The sequence below is a fragment of the Nuphar pumila genome, chromosome 2 (assembly GCF_984573655.1).
Source record: "Nuphar pumila chromosome 2, dmNupPumi1.hap1.1, whole genome shotgun sequence".
Lineage (NCBI taxonomy): Eukaryota > Viridiplantae > Streptophyta > Magnoliopsida > Nymphaeales > Nymphaeaceae > Nuphar > Nuphar pumila.
In genome coordinates this window covers 108616057-108633838 of record NC_143250.1, presented here as the reverse complement: position 1 = coordinate 108633838, position 17782 = coordinate 108616057, and the positions used below count along the sequence as shown (strand labels likewise).

General features: G+C 37.9%; 1 protein-coding gene across 2 annotated transcripts; it reads left to right on the top strand.

The window, feature by feature from the left end:
- Nucleotides 1-8947: 8947 nt before the first annotated feature.
- On the top strand, nt 8948-15607 carry LOC149846654 (two-component response regulator ORR21-like). 2 transcript variants are annotated; one of them, XM_089996474.1, is made up of 6 exons: nt 8948-9897; nt 11417-11569; nt 11644-12045; nt 12169-12245; nt 13068-14258; nt 15307-15607. In XM_089996474.1, exons 1-5 carry the CDS (start codon nt 9720-9722, stop codon nt 14256-14258), a joined length of 2001 nt encoding a protein of 666 aa, XP_089852600.1. In that variant the 5' UTR covers nt 8948-9719; the 3' UTR covers nt 15307-15607. The 2 variants fall into 2 exon arrangements, with proteins under 2 accessions (XP_089852600.1, XP_089852602.1); XM_089996476.1 differs by lacking the exon at nt 15307-15607 and adding an exon at nt 15093-15298.
- Nucleotides 15608-17782: the final 2175 nt, after the last annotated feature.

Below are 17782 nucleotides of genomic sequence, written 5' to 3'. Positions count from 1 at the left end.
TCCCAAGCCAGACGACCTTAGGAGTATCCCTCAGACTTAATTGCTCAAGTCACTAGACCTTCAATTTTTTATAGTTTTATGTATAACTTGCTTCTTGTCATGTGCAATGTCAACATCTATTAAGCTCTCTATAAAGTTCGTGTAACGGGCTTTTGGGTCGGTGGCTCCCAAACCAGATGGCTTTAGGGTACCAGGTGTAAACACCCCTCAGGCTCTACTTGCTCGAACCAAATAGGCCACAGATATCAACTAGATATAGAAGTGACTTTCTTCGTTATCCTTTTCAACATGGGACTCAAACACTTCAACTTTTGTCTGAGCTCAACTATTAGAGAATACGAAGAGATCAAACAACTAAATGCATGCTTTTTTCACTTTTTGAGCTCATGAATGCAATGTTTTTCATTTGCTTAGTTTTTCAAAAATAAAACTATGCATATTCATACTAGTGATTCAAAATAAACTCTAACATGCATTTATCATCATTTCTTTGAAATCCACATAAATAGCCATATTTTTCTAGATTAGTGTCAGATTTTTTTTTTGTGGGGCTTAAAAATCCTCTAAAACATTAGATTTTGCAAAGCAATCATATAAGTTCAAACTCGTTCCTTAAAAGACCAAATTTTTATGAGTTTCCATCAAAAGTGCAAGTATAAAGACAAAAAAAAGCGTGGGTGTGTAACTACACCCTCCCCCATGCTTGAATGACACTGTCCTCAGTGGCACTCCTCCATGCTTGTATGAAACTGAGTGAATACATATAAGAACATAAATAACTGGGAGAAAAGGTAGAAGTCACCTAATCCACACTGTGAAACCTTACCTGATGTGGCATGTGAATGGCACTGCAGAGGTTCCACCTGTCTAACAATTTATAACTCATAAAAATTATACCATAAAATGAAATGCATACATAATCTATCATTTGCGCTCATGAAAGAAAAAAACTACCTAAAAAAATAGAAAAACTACTAAATCAACTAATAGTACATCACAAATATGAGTTGCCTCTCATAAAGCGCTAAGTTTTACGTCTTCAGCCAAACGTATCTCTGGAGACCCTTCATCGTCCATGAGATCAATAGATGTGAAGTCATGTTCAATTAGGGGTTCTGAGAAAAATAGTGTCATCTGTGACACTGCGCACTATATGTCCTCCAACTCTATCCCTATGCACCCTACGATGACTCTTTAAACTGGAAGGAAGGAGTTTAGTCTCCAAGACTATTCTCAAATGGTGGAGAGCCAAGAACCGAACATCTATCAATATTAGCATTTCGTGCTTGAATATATCAAGCATTTCGTACAGGCATGCCCCCTGCTTGTCAAAATCATACAGTTTGGCCAAGGTCTGAGGAAAAGGGGCTATGAGAATATACGAAGAAGGCACAGGCCATGGGCCCTTCCCATTTTTCGTGGGCCTGGTAGAGGAGATCGACTGAGAAATGGGTGTGGCAGTGGGTTCACCAATCGCCTCCAGAGTAGGGTGGAATGTCTTCTCACTCTAAAGGGTCATAATAGAGTTGACCTGCTCATGGTGGGACTCTATGAAGTGCAGGTCGTGATACATGGGTTTCTTACCCTTCGGGTTGATGACATCTTGACTCGAGAGGCTTCCCTCGCTTTGCCTACTCAAGGCCTCAACCAACTATCTCATCTACATCTCTAGCTTCGCTATTGACTGCGTGTGGGAACAAATAGTGACTTTAATGTCAGAAAATGCCTCTAACAACTTCTTCTGAAAAGATGAGCTCAATGTGGGCTCCTGAGGAGAAGTCAAGCTAAGCGAGGGGTGGGCCTATGAAAGTGTAGGACGTGGGTAACCTTGTGAGAAGTTGCTCTGTCTGTGTTGTGTCTGAGAGGACAAATGAAGTGGCTCGTGTGGATTTTTTCACGCGAAGTTGGGATGATTTCGCCATCTCGGGTTATAAGTAGGTGCATAAGGGTTGTGCATCGGTCTGACAAAACCTTGGGCAACATTTACTTGCTTCTGAATGAATTCAGGATAGAGTGGTGCTGCCGGACACTCAGAAACAAAGTGTGCAGGGATAGCACATAGCTTGCACACTTTTCCTACTGAATTTATTGAAACTGGGTTGGTCAGTAATTGATCTACTTTCCTAGTCAACTGGTCCACTTTGATTTACAAATCATGTTTAGATCTAATTTCATAAATCCCTTTTTTCTTAGGACCATTAGGAGCAAGTGTGGCACTATCAAGCCGCGAGGACATGACATGGTACATAGCATTTTCGCTTAATGTTTCGAATAAAGCCCATGTCTCATCTTTGCTCTTGAGCATGAATGTGCCCCCATACGAAGAATCAACTATTTGCTTGTCCTTCTCAGTCAGGCCATCGTAAAAGTACTGCACCAGTTGCCAATGAGGCACCTGGTGGTGGAGGCACTTTCAGAGAAGATTTTTCATCCTCTCCCAGGTCTCATGGAACTGTTCTCTCTCAATCTGAGAGAAACTGGTAATGGCTTTATGAAACTGGTTCGTCTTACCAATTGAGAAATACTTCTTGAGAAACTCATGTTGCATGTGTTTTCAAGTGGTAATTTGAACAATATTGATGACCTTTAGTCAGTGCTTAGCTTTATTCTTGAGAGAGAATGAAAACAACGTCAACCTCAATGCGTCATCCCCAAAATTGTTGATATGCACCACAGAGCAGTTCTCGAGAAACTCATCGAGATGACAGTAGGGGTCTTCATTGTTCAGGCCATAGAAAGATGGAAGCATCTTAATTATGTTGGCCTTAATCTCAAACTGTGGTGCTCCTACAACGGGTCTCGCCATGCAGGAGGCCAGAGTGTAAGCATTGGGAGTAAAGTACTCCCTAAGAGAACAGGTGAACTGCTGATCTTGGGCCATGGGGTCGGATCGACGGGCTCTCCTGATAAGGGACTAGGGGTCCTCAACTAACTCAACAAGCTCGGGGTCAAGCGAGGGTCGCCCGTGCATGCACCAGAAGGTAGACCGATGTTGTAACCGTCCTAAGACACTGGTTTTCTAATTACCTAACACGCTACACAACCAAACCACAACAAACCACAAGCAAGCAAAAAGGAAAATAAACTGGAAAGTAGTAAATAAACAAGCATCACACAATGGCACTTAACAGATATTTTGAAGAAAATAAAATCTATGAGCACAGTATCAAACGTGCGCAATCACCTCTAAGGGTATCTTAGTAGGTGGGCTGTGCAGGAAAAGTACGTTGGTTTCTACGGTGTGCAAGCACGTGGTTCTAAACCTAAATACAGAAAGCAAACTAGCAATCCTAAACAATGAATATGGAACGTAAACTAAACAGTCTTAATTAAAGAACAAAAAGTAACTAACAACCTAATTAAACATGAACATACAATGACAATAAAGTGAATACTTGTATTACTCGCCGTTCTCTAACAATGATGCCAAAATTTTGTGTGAGTTTTATGAAAACCCTTTTTAAAATAATATAAAAACTAGTTCGCAGGAGTGGTGGAGTTCGGGTCGATCTCAAGGAACAGAAAATACTTCGTATTCAAACACATAATCTAAATTACTCTTTATTGCCAAAATAAAAAAATAATTAAATAAATAACTAAGAGTGTTTCCCCTACACAGAGGGCTTAAACAAATAATTAAATGATTTTATTACAGACTCAATTAATAAATAAAATAATCCCTAATCTAAAAGGAAAAGAAAAGGCTGTAGTGCTTCGAGTCCTTGTGTCCCCTTTTTGATTGATTTGCTTCCCTTTATCTTTCCCTCTATGTACCCTTTAAGTGCTTAGGTTGAACACTTTTGTATGGTTTTCTAAAGGGCTCTCTGGGCACTTCTGAGGGTTTGAGGGAACTTCAAAGGGTACTTTGAGGGCACAAAAAGGGCTCTACCATACGTCCAACACTTCCCGTGATTCACCTCTGATGGAGGGGTTGAGAAGAGAAAGTGGTTGATCCCAGTTGCATACATGCCGCTCTGACGAAGAAGGTAAGAAAAGCCAATGAAGACATAGTTTAGATGATCGATGAAATAAAGAATAAGAAGAGGAAAAAGGAGAAATAGATGGAGAAAAAAATCGGCCAAGAATGAAGAAGAAGAAGGGAAAAGGGAAGATGGAGACAAGAGGCAAGGGAGGCAAGAGGGCTGCTGGAAAAAATGTTTTTCCAGCCCTCAAAACTAATATTTATAAGCCTAATTAGGTTAAAAACAAATTTTTAAAAGGAGTCTAAAATATTTTTCAATTTCCAAAATAGGTTCCCTCTTAAAAACGTGTTTTTCAAAGGGGTATTTTCTAAAACTAATTCAAAGTAATAAAGTAAGTCCTAATCTAACTAAATTATGAAGTAAAAAATTTTTATCTAATAAAAATACCGAAAAACACAGGACCGAATAAAAAAAGATATTTTTTTTTCTGAAAATTGGGTTTCAAAGTAATTTCTTGAAAACAACGATAAAGACGAGTTTTAATGCGATTTTACACTAAATCATGCATAATATAAGATGAATATACATGTAAAATGTATGCATGATCAAACACATCAGGCAACACATTATAACTTTATGATAAAAAATTACAGCATAACATTCAAGAATTGTTCACAAGTAATGGCACAATTACCTAGCCTCAATAAGCCCACTTACTCTACTTCAACAGGTCAGGTGTCCTTCTAGTCTACTTCTGAAACCAAGCCATGTTCATCTGGTTTACTTTTGAAATTATGACATGCATCCAAATACAAGTTCCCAATTTAGAACTATGTGGACAAAATTTCTGTCATTAGAAATTCTACTATAAATCATACAAAGGATTTTGGCTCTGAGATTTTTAGTGTAGATTCATACACATGTTAGCTATCTATAAGAAAAATGTAAACTCATTTTGAATCAGGAAATAAAAATTTTACAAGTACAACCTGTTTTCTATTCACAGAACTGTCTTGATCAATTCAGTATTTTTAATGTAAAATCAGCCAACAATTATACAAAATAAATTAAATATTGATATTTTTACTGTAGATGGCTTCATGTGTTTGACACGAGTCCCCAAAATTCGGACTAAAATTCATTTCTAACAAAAAATTAAAAATCTTGTAATGTAGGATATTTTTGTTAGTTAATAGATAATTTTTTTTAGAAATTACAGGTTCTAGACAAAACTTTCATGATTTTTAATTCCCAAACCATGAAGAATCAACCTACAAGATTTTTATCGTGTGTTCTTCAATATATAAACTAACATACATGAAAAATCTAGGCCATAAATATAGAATAATTTTAGAGGTATAATTTTTTATAGAAACATACAACTTACACAGATTTTCTGTTAGAACAGAAATTTTGTGTCGACTTGCAGAAGTTGTATCTTCCAATCTATAATTCATTGATGTAAATATTTTTTTAGATTGCTTCCATGTCCAGAACATCTTCATAATTTTTTTGGATTTATAGGTTTATCGTTTTGCAGAACTAGATTTATTTTTAAGACTGATATGAATAAATATATAGAACATGTAGTTTTTAAGAAACATATCAAGAGCTTCATCATTTTCATAAAGAAAACACTAAGAATGTGCATCCGACAATTTTAATCCATAAAAAATATGTCATATTCATGATTGCACACATTAAATCATGTTGTGCTCATATAGACATAATTCATACATGGATCTAGATTGGAAATCACTCACAATCCCATAGAGAATACATTTTTCTCAAAAATATTATTTTAAGAAAGGATTTTGATTTATAAAAAACCTTGATACTCAAAATCATATCAATTCCTAGGTGAATCTAGGCTGATATGTATGTTGATACACATTTGAAAATCATTCACAGCATGTTCATGTATCTAGCCTCATGCATACATGCAAGGTTACAGTGTACCTATTTTAAAATTGAAAAAGTAAACCGAAAAAACTTTTCGAATTCGTCTTCACCAACCAACAATCCTTACGTATGCACCACCTTCAATGGAGCATCTACACCAGACCAACCCTTCTTCTCTAAGAGAGAAGGGCACGTGAGAGGAAGAAAAAAGAGAGAATAGAGAGAGAGGAGGGTGTGTGGCAGGAAGGTGGTAGGAAGACCTCCTTAAATAGTTTCCTCCCTTGGTGTTGAATAAAAAAACCTCTATCAACATTGCTTTTTATTTAATTAGAGATAGATTTGATGAACACTCACTAATTAGAATTTTAATTAGTTTTTAGGCAACTTAATTTAAAAGAGAAGGGAGGTGGGGACGTCCCACTCTCTTTTGGATTTCCTTGGATTAGATGGAGCCCATCTCTCATTGAATATCTTGATCTAAAGGGGCCCCCCACATAGAGGGGCGTCCCAATCTTGGGATCCAATTTTCTTAATTAATTCAATCTAATTCAAATCCAAATTTAATTAAATCTCAAATTCAAATTCATATTTAATTTAAATTTAAATTTAAATTAAATTCTAATTGAAATTCAACTACAAATTAAAATGAAATCTCAAATGAAATTCAACTCCAGATTGAAATTAAATCTCAAATAAAATTCAAACCAAATTGAGATTTAAATTAACTTGAGATTCAAAATCATATTTGGTTGGTAAACCTATTTCAATTACCTTATATATATATATATATATATAAAATTCTCGTGTTTTTTTGTTATTAAAATTCTCATGTTTTTTTTGTTAATCAAACCTTTTTTTTTAAAGGCAAGCTGGAGTTAGGCAGACCCCTACCAGTTACACAACATACCATTGGGTTTTGAACTTGAAACGTCCCAACACGGAATCAAACAGACTAATTAGAACTCCTATCAAACAAACAAAGCCCTTTATAGATACCGTTTACATGCATGTTTAAGTAAAAAACAAATTTTGGATCATGTGATTGTGATATATATAGTGATGCAAATATGCTAAATCAGTTTTTTTGAGTTTTTTATTTTATTTTTAAATTCTGACTATATAGATGTGATTTACATACTTGAGGCTTGGAGTGTTCAATTAAAACACAAGGGAAGGTTTTTAGAAGGTTTGAAAAATCAATAGTCCAAATCTTTATAAAATTTTGAGGCTTCAAATAAATAAATAAATAAATATATATATATATATATATATATAGATAGATAGAGAGAGAGAGAGAGAGAGAGAGAGAGAGAGAGAGAGAGAGAGAGTAACTAGAATACAAGAACTGAAAATATGAGAATTAATGTGTGAACCACGATTTTCATGTTTTTTTTTCTTTTCTCTTAAATCTAACCGTACACGTGTGATCTACATGTTTGGTTTTATAAGAACCTGCTCTTGAATCATCAGATGTTGATGCATAAACAATATTTTTTTAAGACTTTGAAATCAATGGCTCAAGCTTCATAAATATCCAAGCATTTAAAAATCATATATTTTCATCCACGATCCAATGGTTGATTCCTAGCAATTTTACCGTGCCAAGCACATCCACATGGTTGGATTGGGAAATGCCCATATTTCTAGTTCTCAATTTTTTTTTTAAAGTCTAGCTGGGGTTAGGCAGACTCCTAGCAGTTATACAATGAACGTCCCAACACAAGGTGAGATGCACTAGCTTCTCCTACCAGACAAGCATAGCCTTCATTGTTCTAGTTCTCATATTAGTTACTTTCTCTCAATATATATAGTTGCTGGATTATAACTGAAATATGAGCATTTTCAACACTTTTTTTGTGCAAATCCAACTATGTGGGGGCACGGCGAATTTGCTAGGAATCAACTATTCGATTTGTTTTTCGATGAAAAATATGATTTTTGAATGCTTGAATAATTATGAAGATTACGAGCCGTTGATTTTAGAGCTTTGAACAAATCTCATTTATGCATCAAAATCGGATTATTCAAAAGAGAGTTCTTATAAAATCAAGCATGTAGATCACACCGGTATAGTTAGATTTAAGAGAAACAAACAAAAAATCTATGAAAATTATTGTTCACACATTAGTTCTCATATTCTAGCCAATATATATATATATATATATATATATATATATATATATATATATATATATATATATATATATATATATATATATATATAGAGAGAGAGAGAGAGAGAGTAAAATTTTGGTCTTATATCTCATTGGCAGAGTGAATCGACGGTCTACCAGTGGAGCTCTGCTTGTCTGGTAGGAGCAGTACGTCACTTTGTTTTGATCTCTTTGTGGTGGGACGTTGCAGGTTCAAAACCCTAGCGGTTAGGTTGAATAATAAGTGGTGGGGTCTGCCTAATCTCTCGTATTTACGTTCAGAGCTGTTGTTTTATACACGCCGGGAGAGGCGGCATGGATCCGAGTATGGCCATAAAGACGGAGAGTCAATATGAATATAAAGTTGCAATCTAAAGACCCAACTTGCCCATTACAATAATGACAATGACTTTTACAACCCCAACCTCTTAAAAAAATTACATTGTCCAAAATCCTAATCTCATGTCTTTGCTCCAATCACATTCCACAAACCCGATCCATTCTGTCCAAACCCACAACCACTGAATCGGATATGGCCCCATTATCATAATTGCAGACCAATCGGCTTGTTCTGGTAATTTTCTAAATAAGCAGGGTATTCAACCGTTTTTTAATCGGATCGATTTTAAATTAAATTCCATTCCACATTCGACTCTACTACACCCTATCTAGTCAGAATTAGAGTCCAGATTCGGATTTTATGCCTCATATCCGAAATCTATTTCGGATCTACGGTGATCCGGCACGCACGTCGTCAGCAAGGGTAGTTTCGTCAAAGCGTACGGTATCAGCAAGAGTCCGGAAGAAGGGATGCTTCCGTCATTTAAGCTGAGAATGCGGGGTATATCGGGAATCCACTGTGGCGGAAGCAGTTGTGGTCTTTACCGGTAAAGTGCAGGGACGGGATCGTCATTGCACCGGAACTTTTTTTAATATTTTTTAAATAATGGCGTGCCAACGTATTTTGCTCTGAGAAGAGTGAACACGCGTGGATCGGCGAGCTCTCGATCTGTGGTGGTCGAGCCTGACGAAATTCCGACTTCCGAGTCGTTGGGATAACCCTCTCTCTCTCTCTCTCTCTCTCTCGTTCGGTAGTAGGGATGATGGGGAAGTGATTGGAAGGCGTCGAATTTCAGTCGTTGCGCCGGAGATCTAGCCGGAAAACGGCCAAGAATCGCCGGGACGGAGGAGAGGGATACTCTGAAACCGAACGGAAGTTGACTATCCTTCGCGCGGCCGGAGATCTTGCCGGGATAAGGGCCGGAATTGTCGAAGAAAGGTTCGGCACAGGCGTCGGAAGGTACAAGAGGGTTACTTTTCGGGTTTTCTCTCGGTTTTGGTTCTTCCGTTGGAATCGGTTCTCCGTGGACTCGTGAGGCTTGGCGGATAGGGGATTCGTGATCTGGGAGGTTTCCGGCCGGGAATCGGCGGTCCGGGGGTGGAGACGGGGTTTTTTGAGGTCGGTGTATCGGTTGAGTGGATGGAGAGATCGGATCCAGGATTCTGGCTGAGATCGAGTGAGATTGTTAGCGGAGATGGTTGTCTGAGGGGTTTCGGAGGTGAAATCAGGGTTTAGAGGGATGTTTAGGGGGTCGGAGTTAGGTGCTGGATTTGGGGATGGAAGTGAGGATCTTCCGGCCGAGTGATTTCATTTCCGATAGGATCAGAAGCCGGAAGATTTGATCCATTATCTTCTTTTTTTCTTGATCTCGTCAAAGTCGTTCCTTTTTCAGTTTCTGGCATGGCGAGCATGCAGAGATTGCAACATTCGTGCCTGACCACGGCCAACAGTTACGGCTCGAGCCGGACGGAAGGGGTGCCGGATCAGTTTCCGGCGGGGCTTAGGGTTTTGGTGGTTGATGATGACACGACGTGTCTTAAGATATTGGAGCAAATGCTCAAGAAATGCATGTATACGGGTACTCTTTTTATCCCTTTCTTGAAGTTTTGTTAGTCTTTGTTTCATTTTTGCCTTTCTTCTGATGTTACTGTTACAGTACTTGCTGTATGTTGTGATAGGTGGTTTGGTGCTTCTATATTTTCATCCCCGCCTTCAGTTTTTCAGCTAGTTTTGGGTTTTGGGATGTTATGAAAGACGGTTTCGTCCATCGACAGTAGAAACCTTTTAGGACTTGAGACAAGAATGGCTAAGATCTTAGTCTCGTTTGCTTGATTCTTATAGCATTAAACATACTTGATTGCGGTTAATCTGGATTTATGGTGGAAACGGCCATGGATTTGTGCTGGAATTGTCTGAACAAATGTAAATTGATTGTTGGGGTTTGCCAAATGATTTTGACGTTCTTTTTTGGAATATCTATGTCGTGTATTTGTTAGGTTGTTAGATTGTTTTCTTATCTATATTTTCTAGTTGTGAAGCTTGAGAGGTTGTTCAGGTCTTTGTTTGCATGATTAGGTATTAGTTAAATGGTTAACTATGAGGTTCCTCCAGCTAAAACCGAGTTAGATCTCGTATATATCAAATTTCACCCTCACGTTGATAACTGGTTGCGTGCACAGATGGATTTGGTGTTGTAGGATTGTCAAGATTGGTTAACGGAAAAGATGATTGGAGCTAAGGTGTTGATGATGTTGCAAGTATGATACCCAAGAAGCGAATGAAATTTGAAAACCTCCCCATGTCCATTTTCTCTTGGAAAATCTGAGAAGAATGTTATGACCTGTGAGACTTATGGCATGAGACTTCCGGTTTGGTCTTGAGGGGGGCTATGAGTAGAACATTCTCGGAATGAAATCTGTCTATATAGTATGCTTATTAAGTACCATAATTTTATCAGGGTCTGGCCAATAAAATTAAGTGGTAGGTATCAAGCTATTTAATTCATTTTCGTGTGATATTATTCTTGGAGAGGTGTTTTTTGGAGACTTCTAGGGGTATTCTCTGCCTGCCTGAAATGACTTGGAATAACTTTCCAGGGGCATTCCTTGCCTGAAAAACTGTTTGTGAAATTCACAGGAGATGCACTAGTTTTTTTGTTGTTTTTGTGTACCTTTGTGTTGCTGGTTATCAAGTTGATGCCTGAGTCTGCTTGTTGTTGGGTCCTCATCTGGTTCTTTATTTAGTTTATTCGTGTTGAGTCCATATATATATATATATTTCATTAGATTTAATGATAAATATTCTGTTTTATATTTTGGTTTTATTATGCATATTGTCGTAGTTTTGGGATGAAGGCGTAGTTGTTGTTGTATTATGCATATTGTCGTAGAGTTCTTGAAGAAATCAGCAATATATATTTCTGTCTGGCTCTATGATGGGAATAACTTCTCTATAGATTTCCATCAGTTCATGTGGATTTGACATTGATTTTGTGTCCAGTGATGATGGCATGGTTAAAGTTAGAGCTTTGCAGATACTATTATTTGAAAAAGAACAGTACACTGTGATAATTATGATTATATACTCTATTTTTGCAGTCACAACATCTAACCGAGCTACAGCTGCTCTCTCTCTTCTGCGGGAGAAGAAAGGGGGTTTTGATGTGGTCATAAGTGACGTTCATATGCCTGACATGGATGGTTTTAAACTTCTTGAACTTGTTGGATTGGAAATGGATCTACCTGTAATCAGTAAGTGAGAACTGTTTTTTTCATTTTCTGTGTGTTCTCTGTTCTTGTTTTACTAACTTAGCACATGTACTTAGTGATGTCTGCGGATGGGAGAACTAGTGCTGTCATGAGAGGAATTAAGCATGGAGCCTGTGACTATCTGATAAAGCCTGTGCGCATAGAAGAACTGAAGAATATCTGGCAGCATGTTATCCGAAAAAAGTGCATCGAGAACAAAGAACACGAGCACTCGGGTAGTTTGGAGGATAATGATAGGCATAAACGAGTGTGTGAAGAGACTGAATATGCATCATCTGTTAACGAAGGTTCAGATGGCAACTGGAAAGTCCACAAAAAGAGGAAGGAATGCAAAGATGATGAAGATGACGGTGAAGAAGAAAATGAAGATCCTGCTGCATCAAAGAAGCCTCGTGTGGTTTGGTCGGTAGAGTTGCATCAACAATTTGTTAATGCAGTTAATCAGCTTGGAATTGAGAGTATGCCTTTAATACCATCTTTGTTGGTCTTCTCTCTGTACATTTTTTTGGTGGCTGTTTTAAGATGAGATCTGTAATTATTGGCTGTATGATAAATTTGGCTGTTTGTGTTTGTACATGCAGAGGCTGTTCCCAAGAGAATCCTGGAATTGATGAATGTTCCAGGTCTGACGAGGGAAAATGTTGCAAGCCATTTACAGGTTTTCCTTCTTTTTTTCTCTTTTTAAAATTTGATATATAAGCAAATTCATCTCAGCCGTTAAAGTTTGAATAAGTTTTTTCCATGGCCTTATTTTCAAGCTTCATTGTCAATTTTATCTTCTTGAGGAACTTGTTGCATGTGAAATCGTGCAAGCAGGCTATTTGAATGAGAGATGCCTATAGGCAGGTTTGAGTTAAGGAAACTACTACATGAGAAAATTGAAGTTGTGAGCTTGAATCTTTGGGCATGTGTTTTTAATGCTTGCAACAATTCTTGTCTTTTCTGACTTCCCACGAACAAGAGATTTCACTAAGAGGTCTTGAACTAAATCTATTCTCTATGAACCTTGATTCTGCTTTGTGGTGGTAAATGTAAAATTTTGATTATGTTCACTGGAAAGCAGCTTGTTTGCTAGCTATGTAACATGGGTACTTCAAAATGCTTGCATACCCCTTTTGATATTGATATTCTAAGTGCTGGTGGCTTTTGGGGGACACATAGATGTACCATGTAATATATGAGACATCAGATATGTTGTATGTTCCTAGAGTTACTTTATAATTTCTTTGTTTATTCATATTTTGGAGGAGCTGTCCATTTGCATTAAATATGCTATATATTATGCTCTTCTGTGTATAAAATACCTGATCCAGCAACACCCTTGCACCTTCTTTTTGGAAAAAACTGTGTATGGGAACCCATGTCTAATGGCATAATTTGTTAGATAAATCATGTCAATTTAGCACTGGATCATGTGTATATATCAATCAACAATTCAACATGTTGATTTATGATATCCATGATGGTTGTACTTGTGCAGAAATTCAGGCTTTATTTAAAGAGGCTTAGTGGTGTTGGGCAGAATCAAGGTGCAATCTGTAGTTCCTTTGGTGGACCTGGAGAACCAAGTGGCAAACTGGGTCCAATGGCAAATATCAGTATCCAAGCATTGGCATCTTCTGGTCAAATTGCGCCACAGACTTTTGCTGCTTTGCATGCTGAGATCCTTGGTCGTCACACTGGCAATTTGGTCATGCCAGCCATGGACCAGTCTACGCTTATACAAGCTGCACTTCATGGATCCAAAGGCAATCCTGTTGAAAGGGGTGCAACATTTGCTCAACCTTTGATTAAGTCTCAATCCAATCTACCGAACCAGTTTCCGCAAGCCAATATATCTATTGATGATATTCCATCTAGCTACTCAACATGGCAACAGCCCCTTGGAGCAACAGCTTCTTCCAACAGCATTGGAGGGTTAAATTCCCATGGAGGGAGCATGTTGGTGCAGCTACATCAGCATCAACAACAGCATCAGCAATCATTGCAGTTGGAACCTGGGCATGTGCTTAATGTGCAGCCCTCTTGCCTTGTGGCACCTATGTCTTCCAGTAGTTTTCCTGGTAGGAATAACCCAGTTTCCTCGTCTGGCAACCACAACCCATGCTTCCCAACCTTCAGTAGTAGTTCAGTTGTTGACTACAGCATGCTTTCTTCTCCGGGCAACATATCAGTTGCGATGGGACAAGTATCAGATAGCGACTTCAAGAATGTTGGTTTGCTTAGTGGTTATCCCCTTCCAAGTTCAATATCCCCCGCAGCTTCTTCTTGCTCCGTACTGGCTGAGAGCACGACTGACTTACAAAGCTGGCAGGTCCAGAATTCAGTACAATTAATGAGCACAAATCCTGCTAGTCAGGTCGCTGGGTTTGCACCAAATGTTTGTGATATTTCATATGGCCTGAAGGGAGGCGACTTGTTGGACCAAGGAGCCTCTAGGAGTCTTGGGTTTTTGAACAAGGGGCCTAGCATCCTGAGCAGGTTTGGTGTTGATAGTGGACCCCCATCCACCTTTACTGGTGAATTGAACCAAGGCATGGTTTGTCTGGGTGATGAACAAGATGTGGTGAAGCAAGAGATTAATTTGGATTTTATTGACAATGTGAAAGTTAGCATGCCTGTGCTGCAGCACTTTTCTCCAAACGATCTCATGAGTGTTCTCTCCAAATAGGTAATTTTATTTTCTCTAGCACACAAGTTAATTTATTTGTTAAACATGGGAAGCTTTAAGTGTTCTTTATATTTGTTTGTATTTTGTACAATGGACGAGTGTAAATCATTGTTTAGTTATGGAATGAAATCTTGCGAGTACCATTACCCTCATCTCATTCTTGATACTGCACATATATCATTTTATTGGACTTTTGCATTTCGATACCCAACTGACTTTTAATAAGTTGAATGCTTGTTTGTTCCTTTTGGGTTATACTGTTATGAATAGGTGTTTCCCCCCTTCTGGAACCGTGTTTTTCTAATTGAAGTAATCAAGTAAATGCTCTGGTTTAAGAATATATTCTTTTTTATGCAAATTATTCTTAAACATGAATATGAAATGTTACTTCTGTGAACCCTATTTTATTTTTATTCTCTTCATGCAAACTGTTTCCTTCCTCATACGGGGGTTTTATCGTTGTCCCCAATGTTGCATTTCAATATTTTTTCAGATCTTGGACTGACAGAAGGAACCATTCAACCCATACGAGTCTTGCTATGCTGCACATGAATTGATACTTTTTGAAACATTGTTAGGAAGGATAACTTCTCTGGCAAATGATTATGAATGGCCAGTTTGCCTTGGATGGATCACCATTCTTCACTCATCTGGTTTTACAACTTCATGATTACACCAAGCTGTGTGTGTGTGCTTGCATTCATGGTTAGATGGTTGCATGCTTAAATTTGTGAGCTGTAGTTTTTCTGGTAAGACCACTTTCAACACATCTTGGTCCGTATAGTCCATACGATGGAGGATTAAGTGACCTTTTAAGCGGCCTGTTCTTGACAGTGGGACGTGTTCTGTAATGTTTACTGGGTTGATGATCAGTGATTAGCCTCTAGCTAACCGTTGAGTGGCCCTATTGGATATGCTGCTTCGTTGAGCCAGGACATCATTTAAATCTCAGTGCCCCAAAATGAACATAAAGCTCTTTTTCATGTGATTATTTGATATATTGTTTGTAGTAAGATTTTTTAGCAGGATTGAGTTGTTGATGAAACAGGTGAGAGGGAAGGTTTCTCTTTCAGACTCTGTGGCAATGGTTGGAATCAGTACGTGAAAGGGAAGAAACGCTGATATTTATGATTGACACCATCATGTTATTTTACAAAATGAGTGGTGAGTGCTCCTGTAACTTGGTCCACCTCTTGACCTTTTTTAAAATGAAAGAAAAAACAGGAGTTTCCTTGTATAAATAGTTGAACTTTTGTGATGTTGCCTTCACAAGTCCTGATCTTTGTTTCTTTGCAAGCCTTGAAAGAATTGTATTCATGAAAAATAAAAATCATGTTTGTTCCTTTTGAGTTCTCCGGATTGGGGCTTGTTGCTTTCTGTATATATGGACAAGGAAACATGAATTGTGGCAGGGATGCGAGTGATTTTCTTAAACCTTGACCTTAAAGCTGGCAAGTTTCTTAGGATAGCGACCAAGGAATCATCAAAGATTTGATCTTTTCTAACTCTGTAGGGTTAATACTGGCTACTAATGAACAGAAATCATCACTTTTTTCTTCAAAATTTTTCAATTTTTGGTAGATCAAATGTTACCTATGTGATCTACATGGTTTGTTTATTTATAAACTTGTTTTGAATCATGTGATTATGACAAGGAATTAGGTTTTTAAAGGGGTCCAAAAATCAACTGCCCACAATGTGCCAAAATTTCATAACTCAAAAAATCACATGTTTCACATCAGAAAAGCACGATCCAAGGCTTGATCCTTAGCAAACAAACCATGCTGAACACATCTATGTGGTTAGATTGAGTCGATGCAACTTACACCTATGATTTTTAGCTCATTAGTTCAATACCTTCATTAGTAGCCATTATTAACCCCTGTTTGTAATTCATAAGACTCTCTCCAAGCATGAGATGGAGGATTGGTTTGTGGATTTTCAGGTGTACGCGGTTTTTCAAGGATTAGTCTGGTCCATGGCTTGGTTCAGGGACAAGCGATGGTGTGCTCCCAATCTTGGAGTCTATTCAAGGGTCTCTCTGGGTTCTTTACATTATTATTCAAGGACAAATACTGGGTACCTTCGCAGGTAAGTAACCCCTTAGTTAGAACTCATATTGTCAGGCTGTTTTGACCAAATTTAATCCCATGGATGTGTTCAGCATATGGTTTAAAATAGTAGAAATGGACTCTTAGATCCTATTTTTTTAACGGTGAAATACAAGTTTATGAGGGTTAAATTTGTTTCATCATACGCTGTTGATCTTTCAACCCTTGCAAAGTCTTAGACCACATCTGCCAAACACCGGTTTACTAACCTAAACATGTAGATCACATTTTTTTTTATTAAATTCATAATCCCTTTCAGTTTCTTCCTGGTTTCTGATGTTCCCAGCCACAAGCAAACTGGTGGGGCTTAATTATGGTCTTGGGTGATTAGATTCGGTTTAAAAATCAAAGCCAGTGGACGTGTCCATGTATAAAAATGGTAGTGCTGCACGTCATTGTATGGCTTGGCTTGGTGTTCATATTAAATGGATGACATCAATTGAAGCATTGCATGTGGTCACTTGGTTTTGAGTCCATATCTATAAAGTGGTCAGGGATGTGGTCTCACATCTTTCTTGGTTCTTGAGGCCCATTTCCGTCTTTTGGTGACACATGCCATAAATTGTGGGGCCATCACGCGCCTACCATGACCAAGCAAAATTCGAGCTTTATATGATACAATTACTTGAGCGAATATTTATGTGAGCCTCCTAACTTGAATAGATGCCAAGCTCCTCCCTAGTGGGCGATGGAAAGTTGGAAACGGATTAGCCTGAAAAGCAATGAGCATCCTTGGCTAAATTAATTTGGTGGAGGGCTGAGGGCAGACTGCCTTTGAACGCCTAGGGATGAAATGTGTTTCATACAGAGGGAAAGGAAAACCTGATTGTTACTTGGCAAGGGACCCCCCCCCTCTCTCTCTCTCTCTTGATGGAAACTTTCGGGAATGAAATATGCAAGACGAAACATGCAAACATGGATTTTCTTTGTTTTTTGTTTTTGTATTGTAAATTCTGACCTTACAAATGTGATCTACGTGTTTGATTTTATAAGGATTAAATCGACTAATTGCTACATGTTGGTCGGTTTATATAAGGCTTGAAAAATCAATGGCTTAAAATTTGTATAAACTTTTGATACTCCAAATCATTTTTCATAAAAAAAAAAAACATGACAGGTGTTGCAAATCTATTATGCTGAACATATCTACAGGTCAGAATATATATACGTATATATAGAGTAATGGGTCGGTGCTAAACCCATTTGGTTTTAAACTGCGTGCTAAATGAGCTTTTCTGGTTTTTTTCATTTTATTTTTAAATTCTGACTGTACAGATGTGATCTATGTACTTGATTTTATAGGGATCAACTCTTGAAGCATTTTATTCCAACACATGGGTGGGTTTTTATAAAGTTCAAAAAATCAACGGTCCAAAATCTTTGTAAATTTTCGAGGCTCCAAACATACAAAAA